At 54.2% G+C, this 21,967-nt stretch overlaps 1 protein-coding gene across 1 annotated transcript in view; it reads right to left on the reverse strand.

Moving 5' to 3' along the window:
* PLXNA4 (plexin A4) overlaps window positions 1-21,967 on the reverse strand; it is a 405,427-nt gene that overhangs the window by 94,733 nt on the left and 288,727 nt on the right. The window contains exon 5 of the mRNA XM_036247334.1: window positions 4,858-4,958. Coding sequence (XP_036103227.1) covers window positions 4,858-4,958 — 101 coding nt within the window. The remainder of the gene's footprint in view (window positions 1-4,857; window positions 4,959-21,967) is intronic.

A 21,967-nucleotide genomic window follows, 5' to 3' on the forward strand; every position in this document is an offset into this window, starting at 1 on the left:
TGTGGAGAGTAGGGGAGCAGACCTTTCCTGCCCCTCCCTTCCCCTCCCTTCCTCCCCTTCCCCCCTTCTCTTCCCTCCTCCCCTCCCCTCCCTTCCCTTCCCCTCCCCTCCCTTCCCCTCCCCTCCCCTCCCCTCCCCTCCCCTCCCCTTCCCTCCCTTCCCTCCATCTTGGAAGAAACAATATAAAGAATAAGAGGAACTAATCCTGAACAGTAACCTGTGCCAACCATCCAGGAAGGCATCCTTCCAACAGAAGAAATCTGCAAAGAGGAGAGGTCACCAGGGGGCAAGGGAGAGACTTTATAAGAGCTGATCTTATCTTTTCCCTGTTGATGTCTTGAGTTACATGAGCCTCCCAGGAGTGACGCTGAGGACCCTTCTTCAGAAAGGTAATGTCTGGGCCAATCGATGTGGCTGGGTCTGCCGTGGGATCCCATTACCTGCTGACACTGGCCTGGAGGGGAGGATAGCGAGGGGCCTGGGACCTGCCAAGCCTGGCGGCGGAGGGAAGGCTCCCGGTGGCTGGGCTGCAGGCTCTCCTTTCCCTCCACCCGAGTCAGAACAGGTAGGTGCAGGCCCGAGATCAATGCCCTGGGAACAGAGGCTCAAGATTCATGGGCAAATAAATAGCCAGATTGTTGGAGCTACCATTGTTATTAGACACCAGCAAGCCCGAGGGACTGCGAGAGAGGCCCGCAGGTGACCTGCCGTGCTACCGGGGCTGGCAGGCCAGCTCCTGATGACAATTGGGACTGAGTAACGGGGAGGGGGGGGGAGTTTCAATTACACGAGCATTTCTTAAGCCTGTTGTCTGTAACCCACCTGTGCCCTTGCTAGTACAAACAGCCCTTTCAGCCAATGAGCCACCTGCTAGTAGGGGCCCTGTCCTTGACCTGTGCACGCTCTAGTGCTCTGCTACTATTCCTCTCTGTCTCTCTCTCTCTCTCTCTCTCACACACACACTCACACACACGCACACCTTCTACTTCCTGCAACCATGGGAAACGTGGCAAGAGTGACAGATACCGGGACTCCCGAAGGAACCCTCTTCCTGACACTCTGCCCTGGTTCCTGAGGGTCATTCCCTGGGCCCTGCAGTGATCAGCACACGGTCTTGCCCATGACGGGGGCCTACCAAATGCGCTGATTCTATGCAGACTGCATCCCCCTGCCCCATCCTGGGACCAGGGCAGAGATAGTCGAGCACAGTCCCCTTTGTCCCGGAGCCCAGCGGGGCCTGGCAGAAAGGGGCAGGCTGGGGCGGGGATCTGTGGGGGACCAGCATGAGCATTGCCTTCCCCCACAAGGGGAAGCCTGCACTTTCCATCATGCTCCCTTCCCAGGAAGCTGAGGTGCCCAGGTTCTGCAGCTCTCTGGTCCTCCCGACCTGCTGCACCTCCTCCGCTGGCCACAGCCTGCTCCCCTCCCTCCTGCTCAGCCCAGGTCCTCATGCACCCCTCCCACCCGGGACTGTCCCCTTGGCAGGAGAGGCCATGTCTGGCTTTGACCTGAATGTAAGAACTAGGGGGAAAAGGCCCACTGGGAAGAAAGGGAAGGAGCATGAGAGAACGTTCTGGATGAAAGAATGTGTATCTCGATGGGGTGTAGATTCCCTGGTGTTTGCACCAAAGGGGGGAAAGGAGGAAGAACTCATGGACATGGACAACAGTGTGGTGATGGGGGCTGGAGGGAGGCAGAAGAGGGGGTGGAGGAGACAAATGGTGATGGAAAAAACTAAAATAAAGGGAAAAATGTAAAAAAACAACTTTTCAAATTACACACTTAGCTGTACATCAGTCACACTCTATAAATGTAAGAGTTACATCCTGATTACAAGCAGCTTGAGGATCCAGGGCTGAGGGTCACGGTGGGCAGGTGCCTTGGCCCAGGGGTGCTTGAGCTGAATCTTGCCCGGGGAGTCGGGCTTTACCAGCTACATCAGCTCAGCCCCAGCACCAGGGTCGTCACCTTGGCCTTTTATAACATCCTCCCTTACCTAACTCGACCCTCACGCCACCCCTGTGAGCCCGTCTGGTGCGCCCTCTTCATAAACAGAATGCCAAGGGCTGACCCTCAGTCACAGTCCAGCCCCCTTGCTTGTGGATCCCATACCTGTGAATTTGCCTACTTGCTAAAATTGCTCAGAATCCCCAGGTCGACACTGCAGCTTTTTCAAGGTCACTTCCGAACACGAGCAGACGTCCCCAGCAGAGGCCCGACCAGGCCACAGGACGGCGCCCTCCTGTCTCGGTACAAATAAGTGTCCTCTTTGTGGCCTGTTTAGTGGCACATTTGCACAGTTTCGTGCTTTTTCGTGGTGATTCCGCTGTTTAAAACGGCCCCCACATATCTGAATGCTGCCAGCGATCCTAAGTGCAAGGAGGCTGTGATGTGTCTTAGGGAGAAAAGACACGCGTCAGACACGCTTCCGTCAGGCGCAGATTCTAGAGCTGTTGGCTCTGAGTCCAAGGTGAATGAAACAGCACCTATTAAATGAGGTGTGTGTAAACAGAAACGCACCGAAAAGATGGTTCTGTATGGATGGGCTGACATAATGTCGTGACCAGAGGCTCGGGGAACCTAGCTCTGCATCTAGGAGCTCAGGAATTTGGTGTTCAAGATGACTTTGTGGAATACCACGAATCATGGGCATCGACTACTCTTGTCCAAAGCCCCAAAGAATGTCTGCAGAGAGGGAGAAGTACATTGCACTGACTTCATGATGTCGCCTCTCCCTCCGGTGTCCCTCGCGGCGCGCACACGCCTGCTCCCACTGTGGCATTTGGGCCGGGGGGCCGTTGGCCACCCAGCGCTGAGTGACAGGCAGCGAGGAAGCGCAGCCTTCTGAGTGCCTGGGCTGGGCTGACATGACACATGTGGACGAGACATGCACACTTCACATAGACAGGACGCAGGTATTATGTTACTAAAGGGGAAACTGAGGCCATGCAGGAAGTCGTTGCTGGTACCTCCTCCTTTCATTCCTGTTTAAAGTCAGGTCTGGGGATGGGAGGATGGAGACGGCAGGCTCTCTGGTGCTTCTCAGAGCCTGAGGCCCCTGCACCTCCCGGGGCTCAGTGCTGTGTGAAGCGGGCCGGCACCAACGGGCAGGATCAAAGCTCACACAGAGGCCTGCTTTGGGGTCCCAGAGGCACAGAGTGTCAGAGAGGGGCCAGCTCTTCCGATTGCCCTTGAATGACGCCAGGGGTGAGAGCCCATGCCAGGAGCCGCCGAGCCATCCTCAGGCAAGCAGAAAGCCAGCTGGCCTACGGTCCCCAGGGACGCAACGGGTCTGGAGCCTGGTCCCTTTCTCAGAGGCCTCACTTCTGCCTTGCAAAGTAGCTCTTGGATGGATCGGAGCTGATCCGAGTTCTGAATGCAATGTCTCCGTCCTCTGTGATGCCGGCCGCTCCTCCCTGTTCCATGTACCCCCCCAGCACCGGTTTCTGATCGGCTCTGAGTTACGTGTCTTTCAGTGCACGTCAACGGGTCACGATGTTTTCCCACCATGGCATACCGGAGGGATTTCAGACCTTCTCTTAAAGAACTCAAGGACTCATTATGCCTGAGGCTGTCACCCAGAGGGGACAGTGTGCTGTGCCCTTGGAGAGGACAAACGAGAATTCAGGAGGGCGTGTCTAACTTTCAGAGGTCATCCTGGGTGGGGGTGGGGCAAGATCCGCCATGATATTCCTACAGTTGGAAATGACTGTGACGAATGAAGTAGGAAGACTAAAGTCCTTTTCCTTATTGTATAACACTTTCATGTCCACCTCACAGAGCATCCAGGTTTAACTGTGGTTCCAGCGGCATCAGCCTGGCTGGGACCTCCCTGCATCAGCATGGGGGCCAACTGCTGCTGGTTTCTCCAGTCACGAGGCCAAGGGTCTGTGGATCCCATGAGGAAGGCCTTCAACTCTCCCCTCACGGCTGGGTTGGTTGTCTGTACCCTGCATCCCCTACTCAGTTCAATTCCCGGGTTCCCGTTTGTCTCCATTTAGAGAATAAAATGGAACCAGCACAGAGATGCACGTAGGCGGAGTGACCAGCACTTGGGGTCAGGCTTCACTGGTCCAGTGACCCCAGGCCCAGGATGCTCTGATGGCCGAATGAGTGTTATGACATCAGAGGGAGGGTCCTCAGGTGCTACACACTTGCACTGTACCGGAGAGCATCAAACACCAGAAGACTCTGGGGTGGAGCTTTCGAAGACTCTGCTACGTGGATGCTGACTCCCTAAATGGACAGTGTGGATCTAGCACCCGACGGAGGGGCCCATGTGAGCCTTGAGTAAAACGCCCAGTGCCTTTTTCCTGCTGTTTAGTCCTGGAACGTCAGCCTACGGTCAAGTCACAGTCAGAAATGCCTGGAACTGTCCGGCCAGTGTGGCTCAGTGGTTGAGCGTCGACCCATGCACCAAGAGGTCACCAGTTCGATTCCCGGTCAAGGCACATGGCCAGGTTGTGGGCCCGATCCCCAGTGGGGAGGTGGCCAGTTGATGTTCTCTCTCATCGATGTATCTATTTCTCTCTCCCCCTTCCTATCTCTCTAAAATCAATAAAGGAAAAAAAAAATTTTTGAAAAGATATGCCAGGAACCTTCCTGCAGTGTGTTATTGTCCGGCGGGAGTCCGTATCCTGACCCACCATCATTCCCACACTGCCACGTCTACGTATCTTATGGGATTCGGCAATTAAAAGTGGAATCAGAACAAAAGCCGGGAGGTGAACTTGCAAATGATACAAGGAAGGAAGAGTAAGCGAACTCGGGGAGAAGAGAGAGCCGGAGGAAGGAGAGGCGCTAGAGAAGGAATGGGGAGGAGGAGAGTCACTGGGGGACGCTGCCGGCGGTACTCACGTGTTATGCAGCACACACCAGCCGCAGTGGGGATCACCCGAGCCCAGGCACTCACTGCAGCTCCCATACTGGCCACAGGACTCCACAGGGACTCTGGTGAGCTGGGACGAGACAACAAGCGAGAGAGTGGTCAAGATTTTGCAGAACACTCTGTAAGAGACTGCATTCTATCAGGTGTGTTACCCAAAACAGTGCAGCAGCAGGACGGGATCCAGAGCCCCAGAACCAAGAGGGACCCTGAGTGATCATATTTGAGCAGTGGCCACATACGCGCCCGAGGGGACACCCTCCTGTTGTCTTCTCAGAAATCTCTGGGAATCGACTCCACAGAGGTCACATTAAATTATTATAAAAGATACTTATATGGTCTACATTCACATTTCCTCAGCACCAAAACCCCAAAACATCTCTACAAACACCCCATTCATCACATACTCGTTTCTTGTCAATGTAATACACCCAGTGTTTACCCTTTGTCCATTTTTGTTTCTCTTTGGCCACAACGTTCAAGTTTTTGCCTTCTTCTAGGTCCTTCTCTGTCATCATGTTTGTGGTTCCAGGGGGCTTTCACCCCAAGGCCTTCACTTTCTCTTTCTCCGTGCCTTTGAACAAGGTGCGATTCTCCCTTGGTCACTGTCACCTGCCAGCTCTTTCTTTCTCATTCTGTCCACCGACTGGCTCTGGAGTTTCCTCTCAGGTGCCTTCGAAGAGCAGCTCTTGCGATTGCTCCTCTCCCCATACCTCTTCAGGTCAGAGGTCTCCTCTCCAACCCCGAACCGTGCATTCGCTTTCACCAGCCACCTGGTACTGTCACGTGATCCCCGCGCCGAGGCTGCTTGGCCCAGACGCTCCGTGTCCAGCGTGCTCCTGAGCAGGTGTCCTTCCTTTGTTCTCCAGGACAGCCTGGCCCGGCGTCTTTGACGCCACGTCAGGGACCCGACACACAGAAGGCACTTAATACCACCGAACCACAGGGTCAAATGCAATTTTATTCTTTCAAAATAGCCTTGGCCTTTATTCTCCATTTTGTCAGTTTCTTCTTCACAAAACTTAAAATAAGAATAAAGCATGCTTTTCCGTTTGGGATACGTTTTGAGCGCCATGGAGGATTTCTCACCTAATCTTTCGGGCTGAGCTAAGAGAATTTGATGTGGTCATCTTTTTAAATTTCACGCCACCTGACAACAAGCACCGAGAAGTAAAAACCGCACGGACCTGACGGAACCTCTACGCGGCCTAAGTAAACGCCGAAGCTGCGTTTGCCCTGTTGATTCACAGGGGCACCTGCTTGGCAAAACCATGTGCCGCTTGGCAGGGGCTCCTCGAAACTCATGCACAGGCCAACTGGATCCAGAGTGTGCTCAGTCGCCAAACTCCCTTTCGGAATTAATGAATAATTAATTCTAAATCCCGCTGATGGCTCTTTCCTTTCCCCCTTAGCTTTCCTATCCCCTTTACATAGCTTTTGTTTGGGTTTGTTTTCTCAAGAACACATTGAGCATTCTTAATGACCACACTGGCTTTTCACTTCTTCTAAGTCACCTTCTAGCTTCCTGTTCCCATTCTTACAGCTTTGCCCTTGGCCTTGGGGGCCCTTTCTCCACGTTCTCAGATGTCTTTCTGCACATTTGGAATTTCATCTTTGCTTTTATTACCACGTATGTCATCAGCATGAGCCATGCCTCGGCTCTACCTACATGCAACCTTTCCACGTTTGCAATTAATCCCGACGATCGGTTTCTTACAAATTATCCCACTGACCCTACACCCAGCCAGGAACTCACCCTCTTCCTGCTGTCTCCTTAATTTCTTCCCATACATCTTAAATGGGCACAGACGTGCTGGCCACAGGAGCATCTAAATAATGGTTCCCAGCCCAAAGTACCTGCACTCGTAGGAATTTAGGAATTCAGGAGTGGTAATGAGGTCCGCAAGCTATTTTCAATATTTCCAAAACCCTAATGTAAATCGAATTGTTGCTGTTTTCTGTTTGTATGCATACCCAGTGATGTATGTCTCATATTAAGAATAGGAAATATATTATTACTTAATAAATGCACTCTGTTTAGGAGGCAAAAAAATCTTTCAAAACATGATGCCTGGAGGGGAAAAAGTAATAAAAGGGGCCATAGATGGTGAAAGTTGGTAACATAAGTACATAATAATGTTTTCACATGTTCCAGCTGCTTGCCTAACACTCCATATTTTGCCTGATCTTAAAGAGAAAATCATGACTTGTGCAATCAAAAGCATTTTCTTGGTCTAAACTTAATTAATATCCTCGCCGGTTTCTCCCACGGACACGTTCTCAGATTTGCCGTGGACTGACGTGCCATGGGGTGCCAGGGTGCGCGGCACAAAGAGCCAGCTGCTTGGTCAAGCCCACATACTCAAAAGCCCTTGCATTCCGATTTCTAAAAATATCCTGCAACTGGTGTTTAATACTGTCAGTATCTGAAATTGTCAAGTCCTTTCTCTCTTGATTTTAAACAAGAGCCACTTCCGTTTGGTTGGAAGGAGCGTGCAGGCCCGCAGAGCTAGGCTCAGATTCTGGCTTCGCCCGTGGCTGGCATTGAGAGCCCATTGTCTCCGAGTCTGTTTTTCTCATCTTTAAACATGGAGCCCAAATCCCCGCCCCGACAATTCATGGAGTTTTCCAAAACACAGATGGCCCAAGAGGTATGAAGCTTTGTACTTGATCACGCACGTTACAAGTGATTATGATTGTTATCTTTGTCATTAATACCCATTCTGCATTATCACCTGGTCACTTGACCTCTCTCCCATATCACAGAAGACTGCTCTGACATCTCCCTATAGGCCTCAGAAATTCTGGAACAAGTTTTCTTCTTTTCTTTTCTTTATTTATTTATTATCCTCATCCGAGGACATTTTTCCATTTTTTGTTCAGATAGAGTGGGAGGGAAAGAGAGGAGGAGAGAGAGAGAGAAACATCAACGGGAAGGGGACACATCGAGTGGCTGTCACCCACACGACCCAACCAGGGCCGGGGACAAACTGCAACCGAGGTACATGTCCTTAGCGGGAGCCGAACCCGGTTCTCTCTGGACCGCAGGCCGACGCTCTAACCGTTGAGCCAAACCGGCCAGGGCAGTTTTCTTCTTTTATATCTTGAACACATCAGTTCCGCCTTGGACTGTGGCGTCTGCTCCTAAGTTGTTCACTGCTTCGTCTTTGGGATGAAGCCCTGGGGTCATCCCAGCTCCGGGGCTGACTCGGTGCTCTCGCCAGCTGCCGTCCCAGCCGTGTCTTCCTCCGCTCCCCTCTAGGCGGGTCCCTGGGGGCAGGGACGTAGTCCTGGGCAGTTTGTCTGAGACTTAACCTTCTTTAACCTTTACTTTTAGGATCTTTCTACCTATGTTTTCAGAAAAAATGTATTGCTCTGCTGAACTTTATCTAGGTTTTCTTCCTTCGTTTTGAAGCCTGGATGCTAACACGAGGGGAGCCAGCAGGGTTCTGAGACCAGGTGGAAAGGTGAGCATCCGTCACTTGACAGCTGGGCGCCAGCCCCTCGCCTTCCTGGGACTTCCCCCGAGAGGCCTGGGCCCAGGGAAACCTCCGAAGTCACACTGCCAGGCAGTGTCCTCCGACACGGCCAAGCTCTCCCGGACTGACCCCCATGTACACGGCTGCATTCTCGTTGTTCACCCCATGAGAAATTCTGGAAACCATCAGAAAATGTCCTGACACTTTAAACCACTTTCGAAAAACAGATTTGGTCCAACATGTATCTTGGTGCAATTCTGTACCCCACCGGCCCTGGCTACCTTCACGCATTGCTAGCCAGCTCCGCAGGTGGTCGGGACGCTTCTGAGCCACCTGGGCAGGATGATGCTCTCCCTGCATACCCAGATTCTCTGCCCACACCACACACCACACACCACACACCACACAAAGCCGCCTCTCCCTTCCCCCTCCCTGGCTCCTCTCCTGACCCTGGAACACAAACCACTCCAGATGCAGAGACACACGATTAATTAAAACCACCCCACGCTGATTAAAGTCTTAAGCTACAGTGCCAGGCATGCTAATTAACTGAGTGAAGGAATTTAGACCACAGGAAGAGGTAAAAAAAGAAAGTCATGGGGGGTGGGGCGTGCTTCTGCCTGGAGAACAAATCAGATGGCCACGCAACCTGAGCTCTTTTGGTGATGGATGGTCTCAGAGACCATAAAAGATTGGGGTGTGTCCCCTGGCTGTGGACTCTGGGAGAGAGATTGATTCATGTGGCTGCAGCAGATCCTTCACTGCTTCCGAGACAGCAGGCTCATCACCTCTCAGACTCCATGTGCCTACTCGGCGCTGGGGGAGAGGGAGCTCCTTGGCTGGAGGGCTTAGGACGCATCCCCACGGACTCATCTTGACACCCTACTGGCTTGGTGCAAGAAGGTATTAGGTAGTACGGCACATCCTCAAAAAATTAAACACAGAATCAACATATGATCTAGTAAGTCCACCTCGGGGTGCACACCCCAGAGGGCTGGAAGCAGGGACTTGAACAGATGCCTGCACACCGGTGTTCCCAGTGGCAGGACCCAAGCAGCCATGAGGGAGAAGCAACCCAGTGTCCACTGGCACATGAATGGGCAAGCACGGCGTGTGTATTCCAACACACTGGAATATTATTCATCCTTAAAAAGGAAGAAAATTCTGCCCTGGCCGGTTTGGCTCAGCGACAGAGCGTCGGCCTGTGGACCAATGAGTCTGGGGTTCGATCCCGGCCAAGGGCACGTACTTCAGTTACGGTTGGTCCCCGGCCCTGGTCAGGTTGTGCGGGAGGCAGCCAGTCGACGTGTCCCTCTTGTGTCAAGGTTTCTCTCTCTTTCTCTTTCTCTCCCTTTCTCCCCCTCCCACTCTGTCTGAAGATAAATGGAAAAATACCTGCAGGTGAGGATTAAAAAAAATAAATTAAAAAAAAAAAGAGGAGGAAAATTCTGACACAAATTCTGACACCTGCTACACCATGGATAAACCCTGAGGACATGAGGCGGAGTGAACTAAGTCAGTTACAAAAAGACAAACATTGTATGATTGCACTCATACAAGGTACTAGAGTGGAGGAATTCATAAAGACGGAGAGCGGACGGGCACTCGCCAGACGCTGTGGGAAGGCAGTGGGGGGTCTGTGATGAATGGGTATGGCGTTTCGGTTGGGGAGGATGAGAAAGTTCTGGAGGCGGATGTGGTGACGGTTCAGCATGATGCGAATGTGCTTAATGCCACCGGACCCTGGAAAATGGGGAAGATGAGCCCTGGCCGGATTGGCTCAGCGGTTAGAGCATCGGCCTGCAGATCAAAGAATTATGGGTTCAATTCTGGTCAAGGGCGTGTACCTCGGTTGCGGTTCAGTCCCCAGCCCTGCAGGAGGCAACCAGTTGACGTGTCCCTCTCACATCGGTATTTCTCTCTCCCCCTCCCACTCTATCTGAAGATGAATGGAAAATATCCTTGGGCGAGGATTTAAAAAAAAATGGATAAGATGATAAGTTTTATGTTATGTATATTTTACCACATAAAAAATTTAAGAAGAACCTATTGGGTGGATGTGAGAACGCCAACTCTCTGCTCAGCTTCCCAGGTCAAGGGGGAGAAGCTTTCTTTTGGTAGACTAATAAATTCATGTTGACGAAATATTCTGAGATCCTTAAGTGAAAAGACAGGCATCTTTTCAATTGCATCGCAAATGGACAAAAGGGTCTGGGATGAGAGTCTCCTACCGTGTATTGCTATATAACTGAATCTGTCATTCTCAAGCTCTGAGCCTCCAGGTCTCGACTGGGAAAAGTAATATCACAGCCTTGTTCTACCCGGACGCTCCTCACCTCCCACCCCTTCCGAGAGGCACAGGGGCAGGGGCTTAGAATTCAAACAGTGCTCCTGAGTCAGATGGCCCAGAGTTTGGTAAGTTGTCATTGCTCATTCCCAGGTCTGATCATGAAGCACCTGCCTGCCTGCCCCCATCCCCAACTCTCTTTCTCCCTCCATTACCTTTCGGGGAATCACACTGACTTGCTTTATCCTTTGGCCACCAAGGTAAACTTCCTTAATAGAGTGTAGTAGTTTCATCTGGTTTTGCACTGTTGTAAATAGAATCATCATCTCTACTCTCTCACCTGCCCAGCCCCAAGACCAAGGCCATGACTTTACAAAACAATGGCCTGGGATGGGAAGACCAGGAGTAATTGAGAACAGGGCCAAGGGTCCACACAGGATTTCAATGACGGCCTTGGCCTGTACATGCTTCTGCACTCATTCAGAGGCCCTTGCCCGGAGGGCTGGAGGAATTGTCCCGGTTCCTTTGAGCTGAGCCGAGGACCCCACTGTCCGGCCCCTGCCTGGTTTCCCTGATGCTGGGAAGGATGCTTTCCTCTGGCAACAGGGTGCCACTCCGCCCGCCTCTGTTGGCCTTGCAAAGGGAGCCTGCAGCTCTGCTGACACACACAGCGTTCCAAAGGCAGAGCACACAGTTCTGTGTGTGCCTCCAATTTGTTTAAGCATTTGACATTCTGGTCAAAATGTGAGTTATTACTCCATCTCTCCTCTTATAATTGGATGCTAATGCTGCAGCAGCTACCCGGAGCCTGATGGTGGGAGTTAATTTAAATGTCCAAAGGCTTCTTAAGTACCCAATTTCCTTCAAAATTGTCAAAAGAGAAAAAGAGAGAGAGAGAGAGAGAGACAAGACTACCCATTAAGAAACCCCAAGAAGCTGCTGGGGAGCTGTCAAGTGGTGCGATGCTGGGCCTGGTGCCCACCGTCCCTCATGGCTGTCCTATCTCCTGTCCCCAAGCAAAGGAGGTCGGGTTGGGAGAAGTCAGTCCTGTCCTAGGGCACTGACTCAGCAACGCATTTGGGTCTCAGTGCCTTGGCCTTCGGGAGCCCCTCAAGGCCTCTCCAGGGGCCTTTCCCTCCTTTGACGGCTTCTGGTCACCGTTCCAGGCTCCGCTGTGCTGACTTGGGGCCGCGGGTCTCCCCATGGGTATAACGTGACACGAGTTTGCAGAGCCTCCTGTCCCCATGATGGCCTCTGAGCCGCTCACTGCCCCAGCCTGGACCTGTGGTGGGTGGAGAGCGGCTCGGCCTCGGGTCGTGATCTGGTCAATAGGACGGCAGCGAGGACAAGGCCAAGGTCTGAGACCATTTGTGTGTCGGCCTTGCCCTCTCGTGCTGCTGTCATTGCCACAGAAAGAGCTCCCCATGAAGCTGCTTCCTCTCCAGCCTGGCCCCAAATGAACCCAGTGGGGCAGACCTGAGCCCCACGGCAGAGGGGACATGAGCCCAGCTTGAAGCAGGACTGTGCGGCCGAGCTTAGCCTGAATCAGCTGACATGCAGTGCCCCTCAGGTCGCGAGTGCGAGCATTCGTGCTTTTTATTGTGCATATTCAGTTTGGGGTTGGTTTGTTACGCAGCTTTGTTGTAGCAATAGCTAACCGCCAGACCCGTGCTAGACAGAAGCCACTCCAGGGTGCGAAGTCCGGGGAAAGGCAGAGGAAAAGGCTCAATGGAGGAGGTGCGGCTGCCGTGTGGCAGCTTCTTTCTAACCTGAGTACCACACAGGTCTTGGCAAACAGGAGGCTCTATGCACCGGCGTCCATGGTGGGGACATCATTAAAAAGTGGACGGAACATGACGCATGGCTCTTCCCAGGATCTCCATGCTGACCAAGATCTCTTAATGCTATGACAATACATCTGCAGACCTGAGTAAAGCACCAGAGAAGATTCTGGAAAGAGAAGACAGTCCTCCAGATGTAACTAGCTGAATGGAAGCACAGATGCCTAAAGGACCCTCTGTGCTGAATTCCTGGCTGCCCCAGTGTTGGGAACTAGTTTTATCTACTTGGCAGGAATAAAAGCTCCTCCAGAGTGGTTTGCCTTGAACTTTGCAATTCCTCCTGCTTGCTTCTGGCCATGGGGCTCATCCGGCGGGGGCCTCACATGAGAACCGACTGGCGCACAAGGTCGAGTAGCAGCCTCACTGTCACCAGGGTCCACACCTGCCGTTCCGGGGTCAAGGTCATTGATACTCAGAACCACAAGGACAACAGTCCCAGAGCACGAGGCCTGGGGAGCTGAGGTCCTGAGCTCTAATCCAGTCGGGTGTCTGGGTGACAATGAACAGATCCTTTCCCTCCCTCCTGTCTCCACTGACTTATTTTCAGACGGGGGACCCAGGCCTCCTCTGCCTCAGAGAACTGGTCACAAATATCACTAAATGGTCTGGAAAACCCTCTGCAAATGGAAAGTAGCAGATGTTGTGGAGGGCTGCCATTCGCTGCTATTAATAAGTATAAATGCCTACCAGGAAGCCAGTTTGCTCTGGAAACTCGGACGGCCGAGGAGCAAGCGCTGCTGCCGGAGTCGACAACGTCGGCTGCTTCTCCTTAGCCAACGGCAGGGGCCGGGAGCGGAGTTCTCCCCCTGCTTTCCGCAGAGCCTGGAGAAGGCAGCCGCCCTCGCCCCTCCCGGGCGCGCTGTGCCTCGGTGGCACACGGTCCTCAGTAGCCATGGCCCTCACCAAGCGAGAGAGGGATCCCCTTTTCTGCTGCACAGCTGGGAACGCCACAGCTCAAAGAGGCTGCAGCGAGCTCAAGGTCACACGGCAGGGTGGTGGAAAGGGGAACCGGAAATGAAGCCGGGGCTGCAGCCTGCCTTCGGGCCCCTCACACCCTGACTCCCCGCACACAGCCCAGGGGATTGAGACATCTCGGGTTTCTCCACCGAACCCAAGGTCTTGGGTTGGAAATTTCACAGTATCACAGGCTGCTTACTGTACACCAAAAAGGTCTGGCTGAGTTCAGACTGAGGAGCCCGTCCAGTGCGCAAAGAGGCCCGCCCCCGAGTAGGAGCCCCAGTGAGAGGCTGACAGCCGGTCTCAGTGCAGCCCTCCTCCTCCAGGGAGACTTCCTGGCTCCTTCAAATGCAACTGGGAAGAACAACAGTTTGGAATAGCTTTGTCTCAGTGCTGAGTGAGAAGCAGGGATTTGAGGGAAAGTCATTCATTCATTCATCAAACGGACCCGGGTTTGAATCCTAGATCTGCCACTTCCTGTGCAGCGGGGACACCTTAACCTCTCCAAGCCCCTTGTCCTCACCTGAGAATAACAGGAGCACCCGGAAGGGATTCTTGAAGGTTGATTAAGATAAAACATGCGGGTGTGTCAGTGCAATGCCAAGAACTACACTTTGTCGTTCTGGTATCTTTCTCGGATAAACGCCCCCTGAGGGACAGTTGGTATGTGCTCTCTCTTCATCCCACCACACCTAGTTCTCGGCTCAGGCATAGAACGTGGACATTGACGAGCAAGAGAGTGAATGCTTGCAGGGAAGAATGAATGAGTGAGTGATGAATGAATGAATGACTCCGGTTCTGTCAGTCTCCAACGTATTTCGAAGACCTCATGGAGATAACTGATTTGACGATCTTGGCTCTACCCTAAAACCTGTCAGTTCCGGATTATCGCCGCAAGTTCATCTCTCAGTGTAGCTGTCCAGTTCTCTCTGTTCTCTGGGCCACCCCGCTCACACGCACACGGTGGGTGTGGAGGCCTGATCTCCGGGACCGTGTGTTGCAAGGTGAGTTGTCCTAGGCAAGCTGACCCAGTGCGTCTGATGGAGGGCACGGGCGGCCACGCCCACATCCTGCCCAGACAGCCACCCCGACAACATGCAGGCTAGAAGGTGCCCAGGACGGGAAGAGTGTCCTTGCATTCACAGCGTTCATGAGTGACAATGGACAGGGAAACAAGCTGGCTGCCAGTCTTCTCATGTTGCAGGTGACCCCCATGGCCACCAACACTGTTCTTTGGCTACCCAATCCCTAGAGACAGACCCTGCCTTCTCTAGACCCAGCCCTGAGGTCAGGGCTGGAGGAAGAGGTGGAGCCTCCAGCACCCACACCCACTGGGGGACGCGCCTTCCTCCCCACTCCCAGCCCCAGCAGGCGGGAAGGAGCCTTTGTCCTGGGGATCAAAGTGCTGCGGCTCCCTTCCAGCTGTCTTTCACCAAGCGATGCTGACGGAGCTGCTCGAGGGGGGCCTTTGTTCCAGCAGCCAAGGAGAAGAGGGAGGGGAAGGAAGGGGCTGGCACAGCGACACCTCAATCCAGGCCCACACTGAGCCAAGCGAGCTCCGAGACATGCAGAGACCCTCTGGCTCCCTGGCAGGACTGTCTGTGGGAAGTGGAGGGCGGGCCAGGTGGGCACTGTCTTCTCTACCCAGCATCCGACCCTTCCTCCTGTCGAGGGCACTGCTGGCCGGAGTGCCCAGCAATTGCCTGGCTGTCCAAACCAGAGTGGCTGTGTGCAGATGGGACACGGCGAGTGCACAGCAGCCTGGAGGTGTGTGCCCAGAAGTGTACGCACGGTGACAGGAGGCGTGTTTGCACACATCTACAGGCAGAAAGTGTTCCTGGCCTCGGGAGCATGTTTGCAAATAAACAGGCTTTCCTTGCACACATCCCTGTCTGGTAGGTGGCACCTTTGGATCGCAGACAAACATCTTCCTTCAAAAAGGAATTTGAGCCCTGGCTGGTTTGGAGCCATGGTTAAAGCATTTTGGGTTCATTTCCGGTCAAGGGCATGTACTTGGTTTACAGGTTTGATCCCTGGTCCTGGTGCAGGAGGCAGCCAACCGATGTGCCTCTCTCACATCGATGTTTTTCTCTTTCTCTCCCTCCCTTCCATCCTCTCTAAAAAATCAATGGAAAAGTATCCTCGGGCGAGGATTAACAGAAAATAAAATAAAAGGGCATTTAACCCTGGGAAAAATCATGGTGCCCGAATGATGGAAACTGATATCCCCAGCCCTCGGCGGGAGACTTTTAGGGAACTTTCTCAGGGCGCCTGTGCTGCAGGCTGAGGAAGGAGGAGACACCCCGCAGAGGCCCAAGGAAGCCAGAGTCCTCCTCTGTCCTCACTCCCTGCCTCAAGGTAGCCACCGAACCTTCCCAGACCTGTGTGAGCACCCCTGTGGGGTCAGGGACCCAGCCTGCTGCTGAGGAAGAGGAAGAGGGTCCTCTGATGTCTAAATATCTTGGGACAGGGGTCATCTTTGCCCACAGGAACTAATGTGTCTTCCTCATTAAGAGATGCGGCCCTGAGGGTGTTTTCCAATAGTTCTTCAAATATAAAAGGACAACAGTTAAAATGAGAGCAATTTTAAAAGTCTTTTTTCGGCTTTACACACGGTCAGTGGGGGCTTAGATTGTTAACACTTTTTTGAGGGGTAATTTGGTAGTTACTACAAAACCTAAAATTACCTGGCAATCTTCCTCTTGGATCTTTGCTGCAGAAGTACTAGCACCGGGGCACAGGTGCAGGGTTGTTCACTGCGGTGCTGTACGTGATAACAGCAACCGGGGAGAACCTCCGTGTCCATCCTCACGGGACTGGTTAAACAAATTGCACTATGTCCATATTCTGATAATATGCGGCTGCATCATTGACATGGAAAGATACCCATCATCCATCTTTGAGTTAAAAAAGCAATTTTCAGGGAAGTACATTGACTCAATTTATATTTTTAAAAGACAGCTCTGTAGCTATGTATTCATACGCACAGACACTTTTGCACGTGAAGAATAACTTCTGGAGAGACGGCGAAACGGCTAACAGTGGCGGCCCTGGAGAGTTTGGCTTTTTCACGGGCAGGGTATAATGTAAACGTTTTTGACTTTGGAATTAAAATACTTTCAAAAGGTGCATCATTAACCTTTAGTCTTTGAAACCAAATTGACTAGTCAGCCCCAACTTTATTTCGGCGTCAAAGTTTTTTGTTTTTTATCCTTACTGGAGGACATTTTTCCATTTTTTGTTCAGATAGAGTGGGAGGAAGAGAGAGAGAGAGAGAAACATCTACGTGAAAGGGACACATCCAGTGGTCGCCACCCGCACGACCAACCAGGGCCGGGGACAAACTGCAACCGAGTTACATGCCCTTAGTGAGAACCGAACCCGGGTCTCTCTGGACCGCAGGCCGATATTCTACCAGTGAGCCAAACCAGCCAGGGCTCAGTGTCAAAGTTTCAATGTTTCATGATAACCATAGGATTGCTAAGATCTGGGAACTACGCAAGGGTCCATGGCTGACTGGTCTGTCCCCGCGGGTCAGCCTGAGGATGAGCAGCACCTGGGAGTTGTATCCTGGGCTGTGGAAGGGTTTTTCCTTGGAAATTAACTAGCCCATACCGAGGTGGGGGTGGCCACTGTCCGAGAAGGTAACCGATGGCAGAGTAAGCTCACCTGTCCACATCACCCCCACCCAACACGGATAGGACCCCCTTTCCAGGGGCAGAGTAAGCGAGGACCAGGGGCTCCCCTGCTCACCGTTCCTGTGTTCAGACTCCACCATTCAGTGAGGTTTGAGGCCGCTCAGCTTCCGCGAAGAAGGGCCTGGTGTGCTGGGGCACCACGAGGCTGGGGCCCCGAGACCTGGGCCCTGGTCCTGGACCTGTCCTCAACTTCCCGTGAGAGCTGGCAAGTGTCCTCTCCCCCGGCTGTCACATTCAGACAAATTGATCTCGACTGTCCTTTCTACTCTAATGAATTATCTTGAGGCTGGAAAAGCCCCCAGAAATTTCATTCCAAGATTGTCCCCATTTTATTTCCCCTCTTGGTCACTTCTGCCCGAATAACAGGGAGGTCCAGGGCTGCCCCTTCCCGAGTCCTTGAAATCTTGAAAATGCTAGATGGCATGAAGCGGAAGTGTTTGTTTCTAAGAAAGAAACTGACCACTCCTTGCACGTGTCAGCGATGAAGCCGGCAGTGTGTCACCACCACTTCCATCCGACATTCACAGGGAGAGCCACGGGGCACCGAGGCCAGACGGAGGGGACGGGGGGAGCACAGGCCTTGGGATTCGGTCTTAGGTTCAAGTCCCAGCTCAGCTACTTGTCAAGTGTGTGGCTTTGGGCCAGTATGACCTTGAGCCTCAGTTTCCCTGTGCCAACGGGGGTGATAAAGGAATTCATGTGTGGTTAGGGGACAGACCCTGGTATGTAGTCAGTGACTGGCAACGCCCATTTGGCTTTTCTCTACCTGGGACGGCAGCACAGGCAAGGGACTGGGCTGTGCCACCAGCCTCCGTGTTCCCAGTGGCTGGGCCGAGGACGTAAGGCAGAGGCTGCCACTGGACGGTAGCCGTGGTCAGCGGTTCCTGCTAGGAAGGTCGCTGTCGAGAGGGTGGTGGTGGTGGTGATGCTATGTTCGTTCCCCACTGTGTGCAGCGGGGCCATCTGAGCCGCCTCAGACTAAGGCTGGGAACAGACTCCCCTCTGGAAGGAGAAGCGGCTGGTCAGGGCTAAATTTAGACGGGGACTCAGATAGGTCAGAAATAATTGCTGGCCCAGAGTGGGGGCGGGATGGGAGGAGGTGTTCCTGGCTGTCGTGTGCCCATTCTCAGAGGACACGAACGAACAGCATCGCCCAGGGGAAGGCAGGCACCTCAGCCACCCTGTCCGCAACCGTGATGAACGGCCTCTGTCCCAGCTGGCGCGCCTGGGACAGACCTAGGTGTGCAGACCCGTGGGGGTCAGCGGGGAGCAGGCAGGGCAGCTGTTAGGCTCTGGTCTTTGCGATCTGAGGGGTTGCCATTCAGATTCTAGCTCTGCCACTTAATAGCTTGCTCAGGCACTTAACATTTTCAAGCCTCCAAAAGGTTATGCAGATGAAATAATACAATACATGTAAAACACTCAACAGGGCTCCCAGAGCGTCTGAACCAAATAAATGGCAGCTATCATCACAGCGATGACAACGCTGGCTCACTCGCCCTTTGGTGTGCTTCTCCTTCTGGAACAGATAACGTTCCGCTAAATAAAAAGTTCAGCTTTGAAGTTCAGCGTTAAAGGTTTCCAGATGTGTCCCCGCGACAGCTGAAGACTCGTGCCGCTGCATCCTCACCAGGCGCTGGAAGGGGCGCTGGAGGGAACGGCCGTGGGACCTCCAGCTCGTATTCCGGACCCATCGACCCCGCTGACGGACCTTTCCTGCCTCCTCTCCCCTCTCTGGCTCCTCTCACAGCCTCCTCTCTGCTTTGAGTAGCAGGAGGCAGGAAGAGGAGGAAAACGCCCCGTGGATTAGCGCTGTGGCCACAGCACCTGGGCAAGCGAGACGAAGCTAGGAGCCGCGCTAACTGCGGAAGACGTGAGGTCAGGGTTATCCGCGGCCTGCCTTCGCCGCTTCTCCGCTGACCTCTGCGAACAGGCACCGTCCGAAGTGGGCTGCAGGGCTGGCAGAGAAAACCGTGCTGGCTCCTGGCCACACACAGGAGGCCGTGCTGTGCGTCGGCATGTGGGTACATCGGTTGGCACGGCGTGCCTGGCAGGCCAGGGCGGGCAGCGAGGCCCAGCACAGGGGCCTTGGCACAGATCTGGGGGACCCTGCTGTGACAGGGACGCGAGGAAGCGGCCTCCAGGCATGGGGAGCACAGGACAGCTGCTGAGTTTGCAAAAGAGGCTGCAGGACGCAGCACAGACAGCAGCGAGGGAAGGAGCGGGCGTTCAGGGCCGGCAGCACGCCTTCGCAGGGTTCACCTACAGAAGCTTTGCTCCTCCGTTAAGCCTGCCCGGGGTGCTGCTGTGGGCGCAGCCTGGCCCAGACCAGAGTCGGGCGTGCCGGGGGCTGGTCTGGGGAGCGGGATCTCTCATCAGCTCCGGTGCCGCCACTTGCTGAGGCTGGACCACCTTGAGGCCCCTGACCACTCCAGGGCAGAGTCAGGGCGAATGCCCGAGAGGAGGGGCCGGCAGACAAGGGGCGTCTAGCCGAAGGCTCCAAACCCACCTCTGCGTGGAAGTAACTGCAGAGCTTTGAGAAAATGCTGACGGCCAACAAAACCAGCATTTCCCAGAGCGGGCGTCTGTATTTTCTCAGAACACTATATTCCTCTCTTCACCCCCCACTAAATACCCTGAGGGTGGGCTGCTGTTGGGACAATTGGGCCTGGCCAATTGGAGGAGTTGGGTTCTAAGTTGAATTTCGGCCCTAGAATCTAGAAATGCAGGAGGTTCGAGAGCCTGAGCACAGAGACAGGTGCAGTGGTGCAACCAGAGCGCTGGACCCCTGCACTCATGTGTACAGCAAGTCCGAAGGCATGACAGTGCCTGTGACCTGCACCACAGCCCGGTGAGGCGGGGAGGACAGTCTGCACTCTGCAGATGAAGACTCAGGTTGGAAGAGGTCCGGTGACTTGCTCGAGGTCACACAGCCAGTGAGTGGCAGAGCTGGGACCCCATGTTCTGAGTCCATGCCCTCCACCAGCTCTACCGCTGGGGAAGCCCCCTCTCCACTGGAAGCCCCTCTCCCAGGGCCAAGAGGCCTCACTGGTCCGTGAAGAGCAGCAGCTGCCTGGACCAGCTCCAGACGTCGTGGAAATGGATGAGGGCAGAACGGGGTTGGAGAGGCCCCAGCTAAATCCCTCTTGGAGTTGCTCCTTGGCCAGCACGTTTCCATGGCAAGTTCTGTCTAACATGCACAACTCGCATCTCCAAATAAGGCGTCTATCTCTGGGGCCTGGCGTGACTGGAGCCCGGGCTCTGTGTGGTACGATGTCACCCTGGCAGGGGCAGGGAGGGGAGGGTGTGCCTGACTTCATGAGATCTGACCAACTATGGAATTGCTTCACGGGCTCCCGGGCTGCAGACTTCAGAGCTGACCCATGTCCTGGCGCAGCTGCTCCCGGGCTCAGCAGGGGGTCCACGTCGTGTCTTGGGGCTCAGGGGGTGGTCTGGGGCCGTGGGGCAGTCCAAGGCCACAGGGTGGCCGACACACCAGGGTAACCTGCACGCCACACTGCTCTCGGCTAGAACTGGGTGGGCTGCCTGCTCTGACCGAGTCACCCAGTCAGCCCGCTGTGGTCCGAGTGCTCCGAGGAGTACTGTGGACTGCGTGACCTGGGCCACTCCCCGAGCGACCTTCCCGGCTCTGCTGAGGCATAACTCTGACCCCACAGACTCTGTCGATGGGGAGGCTCCATCCTGGCCCTCTGTGCTGTCAGCACAGGGCAGATTCAGCAAATCCAGAGCCACCCAAAGGCATCCTGGGCCAGCGAGTCCTTGTAAAACCCCCTGCTGAGGTGGGGAAAGGGCACCGAAGGCAGAAAAGTCGATGAGACCGTTCGCCTCCAGAGGCCCCGAAGAGAGCCCTGGCCCTCGGTCGTGCACTTAGACTCTGCAAAGCCAGCAGAGGGTCTCCCGTGCCCGGCGGTCGTGCACTTAGACTCTGCAAAGCCAGCAGAGGGTCTCCCGTGCCCGGCGCTGCTCTGCCCGTGGCTCCTTCCAGGGGCGAAGGGAATGGGAAGCAGCACACACCAGAGGGCCACCCCCACACACGGAGGGCTGAGGCCAGGCTAAGGGTGGCCCAGGAAGCACGGGAGTGGGGGCGCACGGGAGAGGGGGAGGGACGGTCAGTTCCTCCCACCTCAGCACCCCCAACTGATCTTTCCTCTTCTTCTCCCTTTTACCCTTCATTAGAACTGGCTGGGCAGGATCACCCATCACACCTCAGCCAGAGTGAGCTGTCCCTTGTGGTGACTGCTCAACGCTCCTTCCTGGGCGCAAAGAGGGGCACAGGAGTGACAGACCTGTGTTCCTGGTGAACCCAGGAGTGAGGGACCCTGCCTGACCACAACCTCTGCCTTTGGAATCAGTTTTTTGTCCTTTTACCCCCATCTCCTCCTCCCCGCCCCCCGTGGCCAGTCTCCCGGGACCCTCCCGTGTGCGTAACTGTAGAAGCTGAAGCTTAGAGTTTCCATGGCACCTGGAGGAGGCGCCCACACCCACGCAGACCACAGCTCCAGGAAAACACAGGGGAGAAGACACGGAGCTGTGAACGCACGGCCTGGCCGCTCACACCTAAGGCAACCAGCAGAACCCGGCACGGGGTGAGCACCTCCACCTCCTAATCCAGCCTTTGTTCGACAGAAGCCTCGTCTCAGCCATCTGTGCAACGCGTTTGCCGGTGACATCCAAGTCCAAGCGAAAGGATGAGAACTGTGCCCATATTACACGTAATCAGACATGACTTATGGAAGTTTGACACGGCATTAAACTGCGTATCTGTGCTGGTGAGCTAATTTGTTGCTTGTGTAGCAAGA

The sequence above is a fragment of the Molossus molossus genome, unplaced genomic scaffold, assembly GCF_014108415.1.
Source record: "Molossus molossus isolate mMolMol1 unplaced genomic scaffold, mMolMol1.p scaffold_m16_p_7, whole genome shotgun sequence".
Lineage (NCBI taxonomy): Eukaryota > Metazoa > Chordata > Mammalia > Chiroptera > Molossidae > Molossus > Molossus molossus.